Consider the following 21,949-nt stretch of genomic DNA (forward strand, 5'->3'; position numbering starts at 1 on the left):
TATAAAATAATATTTGCTTCTTTTCCCACAAAGATTTTTTTTATATATTTAGAAGGTTTTTAAACTATTTTTGAAAAATATTTAAGGTATATTTGTGTATGGAGTTGTGATTGTAATTCTCTCTTCAAAAAATAATTCAAATAAATTATAGATAATATATTGATTATATATAAATGTTTATATTCATAATAAAATAATAATATGATGTGATAATTTCATTTTTTAATATATTATATAAGATGCCACTTATATTTCTAGGTATAAAAATAAGAGTAAATTATCCTCAAGCTCTTTGCTATAAAAAATAATATGATGTGATAAGTTCAATATTCTTTTTATATACTTACACAAACCCTAAATTTGTATGGGAGTATACTTAATACAAAGTGTGTCACTCCGTGTGTCACTGTTTATGATTAGTTGAAAAATTATATTTAAATAATTTTTTAATAATTAATTATTTTCTAATTAATCACAAGCACTAATACATCGAATGACACACTGTTTTAGAACAGCAGATGTCCACCCAATTTGTATGGATAGATTACATTGAATACCTTAAAGAAAAGATAAGTAAATTAAAAAGGATAATAAGTATAATTAAGGTAACAACATATATTATATATTGTGAACACAAATCTAAATAATACATGAGTCAATATTTTTTTTTGTTATTATAACGTAATATAAGATTGATTTAAACAATACATTCATATGATTGTTGATGCATTTGATGACAAACCAAAAAAATGAAAAGACATTGACTCTTACAATATTTGAATCTATCTCCACACAATATTATATTTTATTTAACTTAATTACACTCATCATTTTTTGTTTAAAATATTACATTTATTTCTCATGCATGTATAGTTGGTGTAATGTATGAATACAAACATGTTCGATTTGTGTTAAGGGTGGTTTGTGTTAAGGGTGAGTGAGACTCAATGTTTCAACCTTATCTACTCACCCGATTTGGCTCGATCATGTTCATGTCCAAAAATAGGGTTGGGTCTAGCTCTGTCTTCTAGTTTAAAAATTAGATGTGACAACTATGCAGGATCACTTGTCAAGCAGGGGACATGCGTGACCTGGTCTCACACGTCTTATGGTATTTCACTTATCATGTTTGTTTGTATGTGTTTCTATTCAATCCTATGTAAAGTAATGACATTTCTTTAGTCGAATGTATCATTGATTCTCTAATGTTTTTATAATATATACATATATCATTTCATATGTCAAGTTACATATCCATAATAACAAATAAAATGCTAAGAAAATTTTATCTAAAAGAAATATGCATTACAATTAATTGGGTCAAGCATCAAGTTTAAAGGATTCAGTCAATATTTACGACTGAGTCAACTTCAAGCATAAAGTGGAGTATATAAAAATGACTCTACCCATACATAGTATAGAGTAAGGAATAAGCTTTATCCGGCACCTGGTCCATGCTTACCCCCAAGTATGAATAGGTACCCATAAATATTTAATTACAACCACGATAACCATTCGGCTGTGCCTTTCTGAATATTTTTGTTCTGTCCGTTTCTGTGGAGTATGGAATCCATCTCGGTTTCACTCTTACTCTTATTATCTGATTTGATGGAATAAGGCAAGTTAGGTAACAACCTTTTTCTTGATTTTCAATACTGTTTCAGCTTTAATTCGTGATTAGCACGCGTACTGTTTGATTTTATGCCTCTTTGGTTCTGATTCTTATATCTGCACGGAAACTGAAATTATTGAATGATTATAGGGATTCATTTGCATTCCTTCCTTATTTGAAGGCAACGCCTACTATGTTTATTCTATGATCATTTCTTCAATTACAACATGTTACTGTCACCGTGTATGTTTATATTTTACTATTTTGGTGTGATTTAAGTTAAGACTTATATTTTACTACCTTGATTTTCAGACGAAGCAAAGTCACGAGTGACATAGCAAGAGGCTCAGCAGATTCTTAGACGGAGGAGATTGTGAAGGTTAGTCTACCAATATCATTAATTTGGTTTTAGTTATAATTCATTTGTGTAATGAATAATTGCTTAAACCTTCAAACATCTTGGCCATGCAGCAACATCACAATTTACTTGAGAAGCATGCCAAAAGTTGGGGAGTAATTCTTGACCTACAGAGTTGAACGGGTCAAGCTGCCAAGGAATGCCTACAAGCTATGCACCAACAAGGTTCATCTTATAACCCATACATAATTATTTTTGCCAGTTGGGTGTTTGAACTTTGACCTGATTCATGTTGCTATGTTTTTGCATTAAGATTCTTGAAAGTGGAATTTCCATTTTTTCATTACCATTATATTGTTTATGTAGTCCCAAAGTTAGTTTAATTGGTAGTAGAGCTATGAGACTTTAAGCCTTCCTTTGGTTTAAGAGAGAAAGAGGGGAAAGAAGATGAAGGGAGAGAAGTAGGAGAGAAAATGTGTTTTTCACCTAATTGGAGTAGGAGAAAGAAGGGGTGAAGGAGATAAAAAAGTGTGGGACCACGAAAAGTAATTCTCCCTAAAGATGAGAAGAAAATGCGTGAAGAGAGTAAGACTTAATCAAATGACAATTTTAGCTCTTACTAATATAATAATACTTATACCTTCTTTATCATTTAAGGGTAGTTTTGTCTTTTAAAACATAATATTAGTATCGCTTTCCTTTTCATTTCTCTCGTACCAAACATGTTTCTTTCTTCTCATTTTCTTTCCTCATCCAAACGCAAAGTATTACACGGTAATCTTTTCCTATAAAAATATTTTTTCTGTATCTTTTAGTGCAAGAGAATAAGTGGGATACATTGATATTGATGTAAAATGAAGGGTACACACTATTGAGTAACATACTATAAAGTTCAATTACACCGACTCAACTTTTAAGCAATAATGAATGTTCCTATGGATGATAACCGGCAGGTGTGGGTGATGCTTACCCATATCCACACTCACCTATTTGCACGTAATGAGTATCTATGAGTTTTCAAATTTAATTATGTATTTATAATAAAATATATATATATAAAGAAATGATTATTACATGAGTAATAGCATATATATGATAAATTTGTCATTGTAGTTTAATTACTAAAATTCATTCTGAAATAAAAATAAAATAGATTATAATCTCAAAGTAATAATTTTTAATATATATAAGATTCATAAAAAAATAAATTTATGAATATGTTGATACCTAAATATCATGATATTTTCCCCCACCGCAAGTAGACACTTTTGCAGATACCCACGAGTGCAGATATTTTTGCCATTCCTAAATATTCACAATAGTCCGCTCACTTGATAGAGTTGTGAGATATTAAGCATGAACGTCTGAGTTCAAACCCTCGCTATTGTAGTTTCCTCCACCCATTAAAAAAAGGTTTGTGTCTAAAAAAATAAAAAATTAAATAATGAGATATTCTCATGTTAATCAGGCAATAGGCAATTAGATGCTTCAAGTTTTTAGTTGTAGTACATCGGTAAGACAAGGTCGAGAAATGGGGTGGGTTATACAAATATCTAAATACCTAGGGAGGGTAAAGAAGTGTCTACAATTTTGCAAAGAGTATAATTATATGAAAAGAAAAACAAAAGGCTTGGACTAAGTGAAATGTATAAACAAAGATATGAAGGCCAATTGATTATGTGGATTAGATATGATTATACTATTCCCTAATGATTTGTGGTAGTAGGTCCATGTCAATTGACTGGATATGTGCCTGGTTGGATAATGACCAAGTCTATTAAACGTTTGGTAGTCTACATGATACAAAATAAAGTGCAGTCTAGACATGAATCCTAAGAAGGAGACATATTTGGTATTTCTTCCTAATATTTGTCCTCACTATACAAAGTATTTCGTTTGTTTATCTATCATTGTTTAAGTTTACAACCCAAAACATTTTGTGCTGACAGTTTCAAACATAATTGATGAAGAAAATTAATTCATCAGTGTAGCAAAATTAAATGGTAAACCTGATTGGATTATTGATATCATTTAGCTGGCTCCTACCCAACCAAAACATCTGCCAAGAATTTTCAGTTGGATTGGAACCAAAAGTAGAAGTGCTGTAGGATTTAGAAAATACAGAAAACAATAAAATAATAGGTACCATACTGTCAGCCAGTAACTCACTAGCTCTTCCAAGGCCAATAGTAGAAGACTTAGTCATTCCCTCTTAGCAGAAGACTTAGTCATTCCCTCTTAGCAGAAGACAGAAGCAACTAAAAAAAATGGATTTGGTCACTTGAGAAAAATGTGATGCATTGCATATTCTCTGTTATTTGTATTGTGGGGAAGCCTTTTCATGCTTCATTTGCGCTATTTGAAATTGCAATATATTATATATCATATGTATACTAAGAGGAAGGAAACTTGAACTAGTTAGTGAACAGCAATTGAATGTGCTTATATATTATTAATACTCTCATTGCAAACACAGCAACATGATAACATACAAAAATAACACAATAAATAGAAAAACAATCATACACAGCCATATGAACCCTCCAACAAATAAATTAAAGAAATCACTACAAGTAGACTGTAATTTTCATTTTCAGTGGCATCTCGCTTCCTTGTTTTGTTGTCCATCACTTGACTGCAATAAGATCAGGACTCCTAGTATGGCCATCAAAGAAATAGAAGTAGTATCGTCTGATTCATAAAGATTGTAGGTTCGAGATGATACTTTCATACTTTTATTCAAAGAACTTGGATCGGATGCTGGATATTTCACTTTACCCCAAATGTACCTTGCTTTTATTGCTTGACATAAATTATAACCTGGCAAGAAATTAGAGTTTTCATTACTAAAAGGTTTATACATGTAATGATAATATATAAATTTCATTGTAAAGATGGGTGACTTACATGATTGATCACAATTGTAGCTTATGTGCCTCAAGATTACTTGTAAATAGGTGGTGGTGGAGAGGCATAGATGTAAGCTGGTGGGGGAGGTGATTTGTAAACGTATGTGGGAGAGGGAGATGGGGATGGAGGAGGTGGTGATGTGTAATGGTATGGTGGTGGGGGAGATGGGGATGGAGGAGGTGGTGATGTATAGTGGTATGGTGGTGGAGGAGATGGTGAAGGTGGGGGAGGACTCACGTACTGGTAAGGAGGTGGAGGAGATGTTGTTGGTGGTGGAGGGGACTTGTAGTAGTAGGGAGGATGAGAAGAGGGAGATGGAGGAGGAGGACTTTGATAGTAATAAGGAGGTGGTGGAGATGGAGATGGAGGTGGGGGAGATTTGTAATAGTAGGGAGGTGGTGGTGATGGGGATGGTGGTGGAGGTGATTTGTAATAGTAGGGTGGAGGTGGGGAAGGTGATGGTGGTGGGGGAGATTTATAGTAGTATGGAGGAGGGGGGGATGGCGATGGTGGGGGTGGTGACTTATAGTAGTATGGAGGGGGAGGGGATGGTGATGGTGGTGGAGGGCTTTTGTAGTAATAAGGTGGTGGAGGAGAAGGTGATGGTGGAGGTGGAGATTTGTAGTAGTATGGAGGCTTAACCACAGGTGATGGTGGAGGTGGAGACTTGTAATAGTATGGAGGCTTAACCACTGGTGATGGTGGTGGGGGGGATTTATAATAGTATGGAGGAGGTGGAGAGGGTGATGGTGGAGGGGGGCTCTTGTAATAGTAAGGAGGTGGAGGAGAAGGTGATGGTGGAGGTGGAGACTTGTAATAGTATGGAGGCTTAACCACGGGCGATGGTGGTGGGGGACTCTTGTAGTAGTAAGGTGGTGGAGGAGAAGGTGATGGTGGAGGGGGGCTCTTGTAGTAGTAAGGGGGTGGAGGAGAAGGTGATGGTGGAGGTGGAGACTTGTAATAGTATGGAGGCTTAACCACTGGTGATGGTGGTGGGGGAGATTTATAATAGTAAGGAGGCGGTGGAGAGGGTGATGGTGGAGGTGGAGACTTGTAATAGTATGGAGGCTTAACCACGGGCGATGGTGGTGGGGGACTCTTGTAGTAGTAAGGTGGTGGAGGAGAAGGTGATGGTGGAGGTGGAGATTTGTAATAGTATGGTGGAGGAGGAGAGGGTGATGGTGGAGGTGGAGAATTGTAATAGTATGGAGGCTTAACTACGGGTGAGGGTGGTGGGGGAGATTTGTAGTAGTATGGTGGCTTAACAACGGGTGAGGGTGGAGGGGGACTCTTGTAGTAGTAAGGAGGTGGGGGAGAAGGTGATGGTGGAGGTGGGGATTTGTAGTAGTATGGAGGCTTAACCACATGTGATGGTGGAGGTGGGGATTTGTATATGTAAACTGGTGATGGAGGAGGAGGTGATTTGTAGTAATAAGGAGTTGGTGAAGGTTTGGGTTTTTCACATTCTGCAAAATGCTTCTTTGAAGCATAAGCAAATGGCTTAGCTTTGAGCACAACTTCATACTTGTCCTTGGATTTCACCTTCAACTTGGTTGCCTCATTTAGCTTAGTGGGTACGGTGAAAGGTGAGCCCTTAGGTGGTGCATAGAGCTCAGCCGTGCATACTGTGGGTCCATATTTAACATAGTCGAAGTCCTTAACTGTGATGCTGTACTTTCCATTGCTCTTGGTTTCACCATAAGCCTTAATAATGTTACTTCCAGCTTTGCATTTCACCTCCACAACAGCACCTGCTCAATATGAAAATAATTGCAATTCATAAATCATATATGTTAAGACAAATTATATTTTTGGGCAGCATTACTAAAATAAAAGGTGGGTAAAACTATCCTTATCATATAATAACATAATATATTAGCCAGCGTTACTATGAGTAACTAGTTAAATTATCCTTGTCATTTCATTGCTTGCTTTATTAATTACAGGCTGCAAGCGGTTCTAACTGAATATATATAATTTTAGATAGGATTTAGTATGTCATTTTTTAGTATTTAGTAAAAAAATGTTGGTTAGGTAATAATACGACAGTGGTTTTACATTTTAGCTTGAATTGCCTATTAACCCGATTGCTAATAGTAACCAATTAATCTGACTGTCATATTATTAGTTTGTGGAAAAAGGATAATATATGAATATATTTATTTGCTTAAGTTGTTTCAAGGTAGAGTAATCGAGTTTAGTAAACTATTCTCAAACTTCAATTAGCAATGTCTTGCTAACTTTTACGATTTGATTATGCATTTAGCGCGAATTCCAAAAATAATAGGAAATTAAAATAATTAGTATCGAAATGAGACAACTAAGAATAATTGTTTGTGTAGAAGCTTAGAGTAAAGATGGTTAAAATATATAAGCCTAACCCAAAAATGACATAGATAGAGGATCAAAATAAAAGGATAAAGAAATAATTGTAATGTACCTCGGAGGTGGTGCTTGTCGTGGGACTTGTTAGGATATTCCCAATCATAGCACTTGAAGCTATAGACCTTACCGACTACCTTTACAATCAATGAGTGGTGGTGGGGATGTGGAGGATAAACCACCGGTGGAGGAGGAGAACTGTAATAATAAGGTGTGTGTGAAGGAGGAGGAGGAGGAGATTTGTAGTAGTATGGCGTTGGAGCTGGAGACTTCACAGGTGGAGGAGGGGACTTGTAATAGTAAGGTGGTAGAGGAGATGGTGAAGGTGGAGGAGGAGATTTATAGTAGTAATGTGTGGGAGCTGGAGACTTAACTGGTGGAGGAGGAGATTTATAGTAGTAAGGTGTGGGAGCTGGAGACTTAACCGGTGGGGGAGGAGATTTATAGTAGTAAGGTGTGGGAGCTGGAGACTTAACTGGTGGAGGTGGGGACTTATAATAGTAAGGAGTGGGTGTTGAAGACTTAACTGGTGGAGGTGGGGATTTGTAGTAGTAAGGTGGGGGTGGTGATGATGACGGTGGTGGTGGAGACTTATAGTAGTAAGGAGTGGGTGTTGGAGACTTGACTGGTGGAGGTGGGGACTTGTAGTAGTACGGTGGTGGAGGAGATGGTGAAGGTGGTGGTGGGGACTTATAATAGTAAGGAGTGGGTGTTGGAGACTTAACTGGTGGAGGTGGGGATTTGTAGTAGTAAGGTGGGGGTGGTGATGGTGATGGTGGTGGTGGGGACTTATAGTAGTAAGGAGTGGGTGTTGGAGACTTAACTGGTGGAGGTGGGGACTTGTAGTAGTAAGGTGGTGGAGGAGATGGAGACGGTGGTGGTGGGGACTTATAGTAGTAAGGAGTGGGTGTTGGAGACTTAATTGGTGGAGGTGGAGATTTGTAGTAGTAAGGTGGGGGTGGTGATGATGATGGTGGTGGTGGGGACTTATAATAGTAAGGAGTGGGTGCTGGAGACTTAACCGGTGGAGGTGGGGACTTGTAGTAGTAAGGTGGTGGAGGAGATGGTGAAGGTGGTGGTGGGGACTTGTAGTAGTAAGGTGGGGGTGGTGATGGTGACGGTGGTGGTGGGGACTTATAGTAGTAAGGAGTGGGTGCTGGAGACTTAACTGGTGGGGGTGGAGACTTGTAGTAGTAAGGTGGTGGAGGAGATGGTGAAGGTGGTGGTGGGGACTTATAATAGTAAGGAGTGGGTGTTGGAGAGTTAACTGGTGGAGGTGGGGATTTGTAGTAGTAAGGTGGGGGTGGTGATGGTGATGGTGGTGGTGGAGACTTATAGTAGTAAGGTGGAGGGGGTGAAGGTGATGGAGGTGGTGGAGACTTGTAGTAGTATGGTGTTGGAGTTGGGGATTTAACAGGTGGTGGTGGAGACTTGTAATAGTAAGGTGGAGGAGGTGATGGTGATGGAGGTGGTGGAGACTGGTAGTAGTATGGCTTTGGAGCTGGTGACTTAACTGGTGGAGGTGGGGACTTGTAGTAGTAAGGTGGTGGAGGTGATGGTGAAGGTGGTGGGGGTGATTTGTAATAGTAAGGTGGTGGGGGAGATGGTGAAGGGGGTGGTGGGGACTTGTAGTAGTATGGTGGAGGGGGTGATGGAGATGGAGGGGGTGGAGACTTGTAGTAATAAGGCTTTGGGGCTGGGGATTTAACTGGTGGTGGGGGAGACTGGTAGTAGTAAGGTGGTGGGGGTGAGGGAGAGGGTGGTGGGGGAGACTTGTAGTAGTAAGGAGGTGGAGGTGATGGAGAGGGTGGAGGAGGAGACTTGTAATAGTATGGTGGAGCCTTGTTTTCATGTGGTGGTGGAGGTGGTGATTTATACACATAAGGAGGTGGAGGTGATGGTGAAGGAGGTGGTGGTGACTTGTACTCATAAGGAGGTGGAGGTGATGGTGAAGGAGGTGGTGGTGACTTGTACTCGTAAGGAGGTGGAGGTGATGGTGAAGGAGGTGGTGGTGACTTGTATTCATATGGAGGTGGAGGTGAGGGTGAAGGAGGTGGTGGTGACTTGTATTCATAAGGAGGTGGAGGTGATGGTGAAGGAGGTGGTGGTGACTTGTACTCATAAGGAGGTGGAGGTGATGATGAAGGTGGAGGTGGTGATTTGTATTCATAAGATGGTGACTTTTCCTCCTTAGGGGGTGGAGGTGGTGATTTGTATTCATAAGATGGTGACTTTTCCTCCTTAGGTGGTGGAGGTGGTGACTTGTACTCATAAGGAGGTGGTGGTGAAGCAGAAGGTGGTGGAGGTGACTTGTACTCATAAGGTGGTGGTGGAGAAGAGTAAATGTAGCCATCAGCAGCAACAGAAACCACAGCAGTGGAAATCAAAACCATGGCCAATGCCATGGCCATTTGTGGCCTAAGGCGACCCCTTACAGGGTCGCTGATCCTAACAATCATGGATAGAAGGGAAAAGAGAAAGAAGAGGTTGGTGACAGTGATGATGAGTAAAGCTACATAAAAGACTAGTATACTTATAGTGAAGGTGAGTCGTTAAGAGGAGCTGTCATAAGGTGCAAATTCAAATATCAAATTGGTTTTGTTTTGATTTTAACTTTTTAGATTATGTTTCCCCAGCTGGCTGTGACTTTTTTAAGCACTGATGTACATTTTTCCTCCAAATGGCCAAAACTAGGCTCTATTCAAATTTCTAACTACTCATTAAAATATAAATCAGCATTATGAGAATACTCAATACAAGATATAGAACCACTCTATTCTTTTATCATTTCCTTCTAGCTACCCTGCTGAGTTGCCTATCTTGCGAAAAAGAAATTCCAAAATGCTTTTTCCATTCTCTTTTTTTAGGAAAGGGAAGTAAATATTACATTTTGCATTATAGATCCATGAGTGCTCATGATTATTGTTGAAGTTCTTGATGGCTGCTATAGTATTAGTAACCATTTGGTCCAATCCTTTTTTTGTGTTGGGATGAATACATTTGGTTTTTCATTATCTCTCTCTGTACATTTCGAACATAACCTTTTTGGCAGTTTATGATAAAGAATAATCCAATGTTCAAAATTATTTCCCTTATTTTGCTACAGGTCTACCTTCTTGTGGGGTTACAATACAAATAAACTAAAATCTAAATTTTATGATATTATATTCATTTATTCCATCTCTAATCTACCCAGTAAGATTTGTTTGCATAATTAATTATACATTTTCTCAAAAACAAGCTAATCTACTTAAATACGTATAATCAACTGAGGTGGGCAATATGTGGAGAATGGAGACAGAATGTGATGCATGTTCATCTTCACCTTGGCTCCCTAGTTTGTACTCTCTCTTTTTATTTTTCTTAAAGAATTTTCCCACCCTTGTGATTTTTAATGAAGATATTGACATGTGATGTTATCAATAATACCCACATGAAGTGCAAATTTCAGCTTTTGCTACTTTGGAGGCTATTGGTGCTACCAAAACTTTTGAGGTGAAAAAGCAGGAAACAATAAGCAGGGGAAGGAAATCACTTACTTCCATATTAATTTCATTTCGTGCAAGAGGTAATAATAAGTTTTCTTCTACCTTGAGCTTTAGATATGTCTTAAATCTTGGGAAAACGACAACTCTGAATATCCTAATCTAAATGATGTATTTCTCTGCTCGATGCATAGTTTTTCGCATCTGATCAATGTCTGCTTGTAACAAATTTTTACCCTGATAACACTAAATGAATGAAACGTGCACATTATTGAACCCTCATTAAATTATGTTAGGTTGTGTTGGATAATATAATATAATTGGACAACTAAGCATTTGCCAATTAAAAATGGCCTTACACAGCAAGTGGAGGAAATCAGGTACATTTCTCTAAGGTGCTAAATAAATGTAGATATTATTTGTTGAAGAGTCAAGATTCCTTTATAAGCTTTTTTCTGTGGAAATAGGTAAAATGGGGCCATGGTCAGATTTGATATACATTATTTTGAAGGGAAATGTAGTAGCTTTTGGGTTTTGGTAACAACAAGTCTATTTATGTAATGTTCTTAAAGCATAGATGGCAGTGAAATCCATTGTAATTACATGCCCCATTTGTCAAAACTACCTTATCTGGTGTTCATTAACTATGTCCCCCCATGTGAAAAAGCCACCATGCATGCATGCATCACTCTCTCTCTCTCTCTCTCTCTCTCATTGTTTATGGTAGTCAAATAAAACGTCTCTGATTTACTAAGGTGTAAATGGAACATGAAATTCATGATGGTTGTTGAGTTTCAGGGAAATTAAGTCATCTTTATTTGACAAGTTTAGAGATTATTGAACACAGGTTCATTAATGAAATGTAGTAGGCATAGTCTGGGGAAAAAGTTAGAAATAGAGCAATATTGGATAATGGCAGTAACCTGATATGGGAATAATAAGGAAACATGAGTCCCTTTCTATGCTTATAATTTAGGAATGATAGGAGTGAAGGAGAGAGAGTTTTTTCTTTTAGAGCAACTAATTATGTTAAAGTCATTTTGGAGGACCACTCCATGAACCACTTTTGTTCCCAAAGTTCTGAGGTTAAGGTATAGTGGTGCTGGAAAGGTTGTTACAAAACTGAAGCTTCAAGTTATATTCCTCGAACCATTAATCTAGGAGCTTGTCCAATTGAGCACACTTCATTATAGAATTCGCCCTAGCTAGTTTTTTCAGACATTCTGACTTTACTTTTTAGAGAGTTTTATTGCTAACATAATGTTGACACAGTCTTAAAAAAGTAAAATTTGCAAAACATTTCATATTTTTGTCCTAATCTTATACCAAACATTAATAAGTCACATTCCAAGAAACATACCTAGGAATGTAAAACTTAACATTCAATGAACCAAATGCTGCCCTATACTTTTGATAACAGGAAAATGATTTATGCAATAGTGGATTGGATTATAACTTGACTTCCATAGCGTTTGCTTAATTATCCTAATACAGACAATTAGATCCTTATTATCATGATGACTCGGGCAAAAATATGCGGAGACGAGATTAAATAAAAACTTCAAATAGAATGTCATTTATATCTTGTAACTTAATCCATCTCTTTTGTTTTGCAAGAGTCATTGACGTAAAGCTTTTCCATTACAATACAAAAAATGAATATATATATATATATATATATATGTATATATATATATATATATGTATATAAAGGACTCCAGCAGCATGTGAAGCATAATAATTGACTTTGTTTGGTCTTTAATTATAATGCTTGCAAAGTTTGAGTGGGATAAGCAAGCATGTGCATAACTAAACTTAAAGGGTTATTAGGTATAGCAAAATTCATCAGATTAAATTAAAATTTAAAGGTCAAAAAATAGAAAAGCAAACCCGGCAAGCTAGGATGACAATATAATAGTTGAATTATAATGGACATGGAAATTTAATTTAGTCATGTAATCTAGTGAAATAAAGGTATATGTTCATGGAAAAATTGTGTTGAACGGAGAAGGTAAAGGTTAGATGTAAAATTGAGCAGATAAAGAATCGTTTTATCAATTTAACACATAAAGTGATGGGTGAATCAAAACACACGTGGAATTATTTTTTTTTGTATTGTGGTATCTACTTCCTATTCTATGGATAAAGAATTATTTTCTTTTGGTATATGTGGTTATCATTTGTAACAAATGTCGCTCTCGGAATCAAAACATTAATCTTTATGATAGCCAGGGTCATTCCTGTGTGAATCTGCATCCATGATACATGCAAATTAGTTGATCATATATGAAGATGTGGAAAAGTAGTGCTTTGTCACATATAAACAATTCTTCAATTTAATTATTTATATATATATATATATATTCCTAATTCAGATTCCTTGATCTATACTTTCACATGATGTATAAAGTATAAGCACATGCAGTGATTCTTTTCTCCTTTCTCTGTAGTGTATATAAGTTAACATTAAAATAAGTAATAACGAATATGAATCTTTTTTTTTTTTTACAAAGCAGGTTCCAACTCTTAATGTTTCCCTAAAGATTTTAATCTATTAATTGGCCTGAACAATGCATTTATTTCAAAAATAAATTTGAAGTTTAAGAATAAGAAATAAAAGACATTGATTGCATTTTGGGAAGTGAAGAAAATTGATAAAGTTTAATGTCAGAAAACTTATTGATTACAAATAGGGTAGTTAATGAAGAGTCCCACATCATAAAATTCCCGTGAAGGGATAAGCTGTGCTACAATTAAAGCAGCATACAACTTCCAATCATATGTAATAATACGTTTAATACTTATAGCAATCGTAATAATAGTAATATTTCAATTATCATATTTTTATCTTATGAGTTGTTATCATGTCTTCTAACACTTTCTATTGCATGACCCCTCAACTTCTAAGCTTACGGTTCTAATTTTTTGTTACATTTTTCTTTTTGGATAGATAATTCTATTACATTTTATAAGACTCAAATGAGCTGGATGTCAAACTAATTGATTTTGTTAATTCCTAATGAAATGATTAATATCCTTACATCTATTATTATAAGAGTAATGATATATTATCATTCTCAATCTTTTCACATATAAGAAAGTTATATATATAACTTTTAAATCAATCATTAATAAATAAATTATCAATTTATGATATATATATATAGGAATGTATATTATTTTTCTTGTTATAAAACACAACTACTCAAAATGAGTCACATTAACCTATTGTTGCTCATATATAATTATATATGGCGAGTAATCCTTATTATTAACCTGTTTTAGTTAAGTACAGATCCCCCATTCAAATTAACCTGTGAACAATTAATATGATATAAGAATATTATTTATCTGACCCATTATTTATAGATATTTGTAAACGCTTCAAGCATTCAATTATGCCTCTTTATTTACATCTCTCTCAAGTAATCCTTAAATTTTATTACATGTAGCTGATCAGTGGAGGATCTTTTGATTTGAGTGCAGAGTCTTATTGTGCATAATCAAATGTATAGAATATAAACTGATCGTTGGTTCAAGTGGTATATGATTGATTCCCTTTAAGCAAGGTTTTGGGTTCGAGTCTTGTGGATGGAAAAAATGTCCACTGGGAGAGTTAGCCCCACGTACATGTGGATGTTCCCGGCTCGGACAGGATTGCTTTTAGTGTGAAAATACATATGGAAAACAAAAAAAATGTATAGAATATATATAGGTGAGTCAACTCTCTCTCATAAACAGAAACTCTAATAAATAGTTCATATTAAATTGATTTTAATTTAAAAAATGAAATTGATATGTGAACTATACCTGGACTAAAGTACTAGTTTAGTAAAAACAAAGCTATCAATATTATTACCATCAACAAACTATATCTATATATTATCCCATATACGCACATAATTATTTATTTAATATATATATCCTCTTGTCCCTTAGAAAAACAACTATGTATCTTCTTTTTACAATGCACTCAATTGACTCCTGAAATTATGTATCTTATGCTTGAGGATAATGAATGAAAAAGTCTCTAATTCTATAGTATATATGTTTGAATGATTAAAAAATGTAGATCAAAGAGATATTTGCCTCTAACGTAGTAACTAATCAAGCTAAAATCTTATCTTCTTGGAAACTTCTTAGTGTGTTGTGACTCTTTTAATTATGGAAGATTGGAGAGAGAATAACGAGATACATATATATGATTAAGCATTTCAAATGCAATGTGCATGAGGAACATATTTAATTAATCCAAACTTCACATACAAAACAAAGGATGTGCGTATTAACGTAACGTATATCGACCCAAACAAGGAAAAATATTTAGAAGTAAAACTATAATAATTAGGGGTATACATTTGCAGTATCATATTTTATGTCATATGTTGTCTCATACTTTATGTCATTAAATGTTCATCAAGGTGGTGTTGTTCAAACTTCTAGGTTGTTTATTTAACGTTGTTCTTATATTAAAAATAAAATAAAAATCGATGTTTTTCTTTATTAGTATTATTACAACAATTCCTTCAATTTCTTGTTATTATTATTATTAGATAATTATACTTTCTTATTTTTTACATAATAAATTAGTGTAATTAAATAATTAAGGCTGTGTAGTTTTCAAGATATTAATATGAGCATTTGGGTAAAAAAATATACTTTCATAAGATCAATTGAGTAAAAAAATATACTTTGGTAAGATCATTTGATTACAAATATAGCCTTCGTCATTGTTATAGGCTTTAAAGTTTTATGCATATTAAAATATTTTTGTTACCAAAATTCTCTTATATTAATTGATTGAAAAATAAATTAAGTTTAACCTAAGTACTGGTACACCAGTGTCAGGTCTGCACAATTTAAGATTAGAATCTTCATCTACACCAACGCTTTTGTCAGCTTTCAACTAATCTTAGCCTAAATAATATTTTTATTGCCTTTTGGCATATAACTATAGTTGCGACTTGTATTTTTTGAGTTTTTTTCAACTTTAAATCATGTTTGATATATAATTAGACCCTTATGAATTTATAAAAGGATAAGAAATTTAAAGTTAGGGATATATATTACATATCCTTTTTCAAGCCGTTTAATATGTCCAATTGTCAATTGATTATTTTTGGGGGACACTAATGGAAAAATACCTCTTAGAACAAAATCCTACATCATCACATGCAATATTTCATGATTTTTAATAATGTCTATCTATCAATTGTAAATATAAGTAATTGTTACACTTTCATCTTATATCGTATCATTATTGCTCTACAATTCAATATATCATTGTAATCCACAATAAAGTTTATAATTTTTTAAATTTTAATTTGTATTTATAAACTTTTATTTATATTAGTATTAATCTACTATAATAATTTTATTTAATTAAAAAATAAACTGGCATACACGGCAATGTCTTTTTAGGAATCATCTATAGCCCACTATTGGAATTATGGTTGAGGAGGAATGGACCATAGTCTCTTAGCTGGTTTGATCTAATTATGATTGGTCCCAAATATAGTTGGGTTTCATCAGATATATGGTTAAGTTTTGGTTCAAAAAGTATACATGATCAATATTTAGGATCAGATAAAGGAGAAATGTCCTACAACCTGACTTGTCTCATGGTTAATCATTTATCAACTTTTGATGTGTATCAATTCAATTGTGTACAAAGTAATAACATATCTTAGGTTAAAGTATCATCGATCCTCTAGTTTTTTATCATATTTTTGTCAAAGTAATGACAAATGATTCTGGAAAAGTTACAATATTTTTTTGTGGATTAGTAGGCCATGTATAGTTTAATGATCTTATTTGGTCACGTCGAAATATTTATAGCGAAAGACAAGGAGAATAACACATGGCACATGACAACAAGAACACCATGTGGAGACGAATCATTTGAACTCAGATAGCCAAATCTGACAAAGTAATTGCTCAATTTTTGAATTCATTGTTTATGACACATAATTGATATTGGAGCGGACTAGAGTAAAGACAACATGCATTATATATATATATATATATATGCAAATTAACTTGGCTAGATACTTATTTTAAGTTTTAGAAAATAAAGGTAACAAAAATATTAACTTTAGGATATTACCATTCTAACTTTTTTTAGAATAGTAAGCTAGCATTAATCATTTCAATCCTTGGAAATCATTGTTTCCACATAAAAAGTAAAAACTAACATGTGAATTAATCCCATTCATTTAATAACATGAATTATAATCATATTTGAGTGGAAATCATTCAAAACAGAACAAAAATAGCTTTCCAACAAAGATTTTCTTTATATATAATATATAAAACTCTAAGTCGGATCTTTATCTAGGGATACATACATGTACACATATTGCCTTTGTTGGTAACATAAAAACGAATCTAAATATATGCTATCATTTGAAAAACTATTGTAGTATTTGAATTGCTAGGCAGAAAAAAACACATTGTCTCTTGCACCCTAATTAGCCGCCGGACCTACCATTGGGAAGATATAAATTAATGTTGTGAAACCAGAGTCGGACGTTAAATCGGGAGAAGTCTTGTATAGGTTTAACTAGTTTAAACATTGAGATATCCATCAACTTGTCTTTCTCTTTGCTAAATCAGGGATTCTGTGCATGAGTACCACTTGTTCTCATAATATTTTTATTTCTTGATTAATAAAATTTTTATTTCTAATAAAAAAATCATCTTATTTGATTGGGTAATTCTGTACATAATTAATAATTTTAATCTATAAATGTTATATATAATTGTAAACCTTTATATAATTAATAATTATGTATAAATATATGTTCCATTTTTTTTAAAAGTGAACCGTACAGTTTACTTCCCTGGTTAATTCGGTTTAAACGGGTTTAACACGGTCGGATCGGATTTCTCCATCAAAGCGATCTAACTCTCATTTGATTAAGACTGCAAACCAAAGTCATTTTTAAGTCTAGTCAACGGTCAGTCCAGTCACATTCTCACAATATTGATATAAATAGCAACTTGGCTATTTGGACTCTAGTCACTAGGGTTATTATGTCCTTGATAATGGCCTCTACATCCCCACGTCTCATGCTACATATTAATTTTCCAGTCAAGATCACCTGTCTAATTTAATATATCTATTTGTATCTTATTTGATTAAAAATAATGTTTAATTAAAAATGTTATAAAAATAGAAAATAATATTTTTATATTATTTATTATAATTTAATTGGTTTGAAATATAGATATCATTTTTTTAGGATATAGGTTAATTAATTCTCATGTACAAGTGTTAACTTTAGGGCCGGCGCTTGGGACCTCCTTATTTGCCTTGATTTTTTTTATAAATAAATTACTTTCTTCTTCTTCTTCTTACTTTTACTCTTTTTTATAAATAAAATAAACTCTGTTAGATAGCAACCCTTAGTTCCCTTGAGATCATTCACCCTTATGTAATGGTTTATTATATTCTAAAAATTCTTAAATTCAGTATATTTAAGGTCGTAGAAACTATAAAGAAAAAACCCTTCATTGCTTCCAATTATAAGTCATGAGTGTAACATATTTACACATTTCTTATAGCTAGATTTAGATCTATTTGTTAAATTATCTATAAAATAAAAAATGAGCGATATATTTGGCAAGATAATGTTGTGTTTGTATGAATGGTTTGATAGCCAAATTCAATGTATATTATTATTGTTCTTATGTATATTGACGTGAATTACTCATTGTATTTTTTAAAAATACAATTTTACATTATAAAATGATTTGAGAAGTCTCATTTGTACAAAGTCAATTACAATAGAATGAAAACTATTAAAAAATTTATTCTTAAATATTTATTTAATGCTCTCATTTAAATTATATAGTAATATATAATTGTTGATGGTGTAATTTTTTTAAACAAAATTTTCTTATATAAGTTTGAACTAGAACCAAAAGTTTGTAAGGTATTATAACCTTTTGTAATGGATCAAGATTGATTAATTATATCATGAAGGATTTTACTGATTAATACCATAAGGATAATAATGATTAAGAAATCAAAGATGGAAATTTTGTTAGAAAATGAGGAGCATGATATGATAAAAAATCAAAAGTAATTTCTAATAAAATTATTCTATCTTTTGATGATCTAATCAATATTACTGGAGCATCTGTGATGGGATATTATAGAGCTTTCTGCAATTGTTGCATAAAAATTTAATTAATACAAGATTGATGATGCTCTTTATGCACAATAAGATCAAGGAAAATTGCATGGTTAGTAAACATATATGATACTACAAAGAATCATAGCTGGAGAATTTTTTGAGCTGTTTGACCTTAATTTCTGAGATAGAAGAAACATATTTTGAAATCACTCTCATTGAGGTGATTAATGATAAAGAAGTACTACTCCATTTGCAATGGTAATGAAGTATATTGCAGCAGAGAAAACCAATTAATGTTCTGACAACAGCATCTCCTCCTATAACTACTACACAAATGTGGTCATGTAGAAAACTATATTCTCCATCAAGTTCTGGGTTAATTAAATGTGTTGTCTCATGTCCATGAGAGATGTGTTCAGTGTTTTAAATTGCCGTAAGTTGGTTGTAATTACTGTTGCGGTTATTGTAATTGCGGTCATTGCGATGCGGATTGCGGTCGTTGCGATGTGGATTATTTTGTGAGTAAAAATATATTTTTTTACATCGATGAGGCTTGATACGGTTATGTTGCGATCCAAATGTGGTCTGATACGATTGTGTTGCATCCCGTTATGGTCACATCTACTGGGATACAATCTGCAATTTGAAACACTGGATGTGATATTTGAATATTCTTATCACATAACTTGTCTTGCAATGATATAAATTATTTCCTTTTTTAATTACTTTTCATCTTTTATATTTACACACATCAGGAAACTAAATTTGTTATCTCAATAACAATTTTCTTATTTTAATAAAAGCCCCACGGCCTTGAACTAATGTTGTTAAAATTGTATCGGTTATCAAATCAGTCAAGATACTGGTATAGTAGTATCGTAGTTTAACCGATGGTTCAGTAATTAAACGGCATGCCAGTTAAATCGGACATACTTACTTATATTTATATATATATAAACCTATAACAAAAAAAAATCCAAATAACTCAATTTATAATACATATTTATAATCTACTCAAAATTCACATAAACAAACAACTATAAGTCTTTAACAAATTCAAAGTCTAAATTACAAAACATATATCAATTCAAAAGTATTACTTAATAACCGCAAAATATAAATAAATGACACAAGTTCACAACTCACTCTACAGAACAAATAAATTTGGAGTTTTAAACCAATGAGTCAAAGTTGTCTCATATTGATATTATATTTTTCCACTAAATCCTATCAACCAAAAAGTGTAATCTAAGTATGTCTTGGAAGCATGTGCCTTGAAGTGTTAAAGAATTGTTGGAAAGGTGGGTCACCTTGTAATGGATTTTTAATTTATTTTTTTCAAAAAAAAATATGTGTATAAATTGGCCGGTTTAGTCAAATACTGACTGGTTCACCGGTTTTAACTGGTTTTAATACTTGGCCGGTTCAACATCTGTACCGTACTGTTTAGGGGTCAAATTCACCAATTTTCTGATTGAATTGATCAGTACGGTACAGTTTTTACATCATTGCCTTGAAAATTAGTTTCCGATTTCACTAAAATTACCATACTCAACATGCTTGGAGTAAAAAGTAGCATATATTTGACGTTTTTTGTTTTTCCCAACGGGTAATGGGTAGAGATTAAAATTCCCCACATGTATTTTTAAATTAGGTTTAGGTGTGAGTTTAACATGTAACAATAGTGTGATATAATTATGATACTCGGACAAAGAAGTTTAATGCTAGTTGCATAGCAAACACATTTACCGTGTGTTATTAAGTTATGCAAAAGACATTAATTAATTAACTTATTTATTTTTCGACAACCTCAAAGGACATTAATTTAAGTCCGCATGGATGGGAGTGATGCTGTTGATGTATTGATATAGAGAGACATATGTAGATGGGACAAGGATTTGCTGTCCAAAACTCCGTCTCAAAACCTGTCCCAGACCAATCCTATTATGACACATTAGTTAAAAAAAATTAAATATTCATAACTTTATCAATTTTGTTTCATTGTGATTGGCTAAAGACATAGTTGAGGACAACAGATCTCATCCACGTAGATGCTGAATTGCTTATGTTGAAAGTGGTTTATAAACAAAGTGCATAGCATCGATATTAGAGAGAGGTATTGGTATATATCTCATTTAATTCGTCTGTTTTGTTTTATTATCTCGTTATTTGCTTTAATTAGTATCATGAGAATATATTAGAATGAAAGAAGGTAGGAAATAAGTTTATAAAAACTAAGTTGCATATTCCTTGAAAAGTGAAAATATTGAAAAGCTAGGAAATAAGTTTTTATTGTCACTCTCCTTTTTGAAATTAGGGATAACTATATCTTAAAAGAGATTACAAAAATAAATACTATACCTTAAAGACCTTAATTACTTTGGACTGAAAAGTTATTTGCTCCTCTTATTATATTCAATTTTTATATATTTTCTACTTTTTTTTCAAATGTTACTAGCATTTATTTGATATAAATTATGTTTTTAATTTTAATGTATAAATTGTGAAATTATAAACTATGAAATCATGATATGTTTATATTTGAATAGCTCTGCTGAAAATTAAATATAAATTAATCTATTTTATTTGGGTAAGATATACAAATTATTTTTTCCACAATAAATTATATCAAGAAGTTCTATAGCATGTCTGATTATAAGTCTGTAATGTTGGGAACAAGTTCATGATTCTCAACTTAAAACGACCTTTCAATTTGAGCTTTATACAATGAGAAGATACTTACAAAACAAAAATTTCATAACTAATTAATCTAATGGCAAAATATAACATTTTGTGAAGATATTCAACTTTATGATAATGACGTACGAGATAGTAATAAAGTTGATTCTTGGTGCATGACATCGAAAATAATTGATGCCCTAATAATTGATCCTGAAAGCAAGTAATTGAAGAAGATATAATTATTGCTTGCTTTTAGGATCCAAAACACATTCATACAATTGATTGTGTATTATTGTATTAAGAACTAATTAAAAATATGAGCTTATTACATAAATCAATATTTTTTTATGCGTTCCCCATCATCCATCTCTGACAATGT

General features: G+C 33.2%; 1 protein-coding gene and 1 long non-coding RNA gene across 5 annotated transcripts; one reads left to right on the forward strand and one right to left on the reverse strand.

Moving 5' to 3' along the window:
• LOC109335753 lies at positions 1,438-11,367 on the forward strand. Of its 2 annotated transcripts, XR_002106244.1 has the most exons (6): positions 1,438-1,627; positions 1,925-1,991; positions 2,084-2,195; positions 10,369-10,457; positions 10,714-10,830; positions 11,044-11,367. It is a non-coding gene; the product is annotated as an uncharacterized LOC109335753 (long non-coding RNA). The 2 variants fall into 2 exon arrangements; XR_002106245.1 differs by lacking the exon at positions 10,369-10,457.
• On the reverse strand, positions 4,393-9,785 carry LOC109335752 (extensin-2-like). Of its 3 annotated transcripts, none has more exons than XM_019571919.1 (5): positions 8,988-9,785; positions 7,704-8,936; positions 7,321-7,601; positions 4,878-6,631; positions 4,393-4,790 (listed from the first exon to the last, which is right to left on the reverse strand). In XM_019571919.1, exons 1-4 carry the CDS (start codon positions 9,719-9,721, stop codon positions 4,914-4,916), a joined length of 3,966 nt encoding a protein of 1,321 aa, XP_019427464.1. In that variant the 5' UTR covers positions 9,722-9,785; the 3' UTR covers positions 4,393-4,790; positions 4,878-4,913. The 3 variants fall into 3 exon arrangements, with proteins under 3 accessions (XP_019427464.1, XP_019427463.1, XP_019427462.1); XM_019571918.1 differs by having other exon boundaries at positions 7,704-8,348; positions 8,397-9,785; XM_019571917.1 differs by having other exon boundaries at positions 7,704-9,785.

Source organism: Lupinus angustifolius, chromosome LG20 (assembly GCF_001865875.1).
Source record: "Lupinus angustifolius cultivar Tanjil chromosome LG20, LupAngTanjil_v1.0, whole genome shotgun sequence".
Taxonomy (NCBI): Eukaryota; Viridiplantae; Streptophyta; class Magnoliopsida; order Fabales; family Fabaceae; genus Lupinus; species Lupinus angustifolius.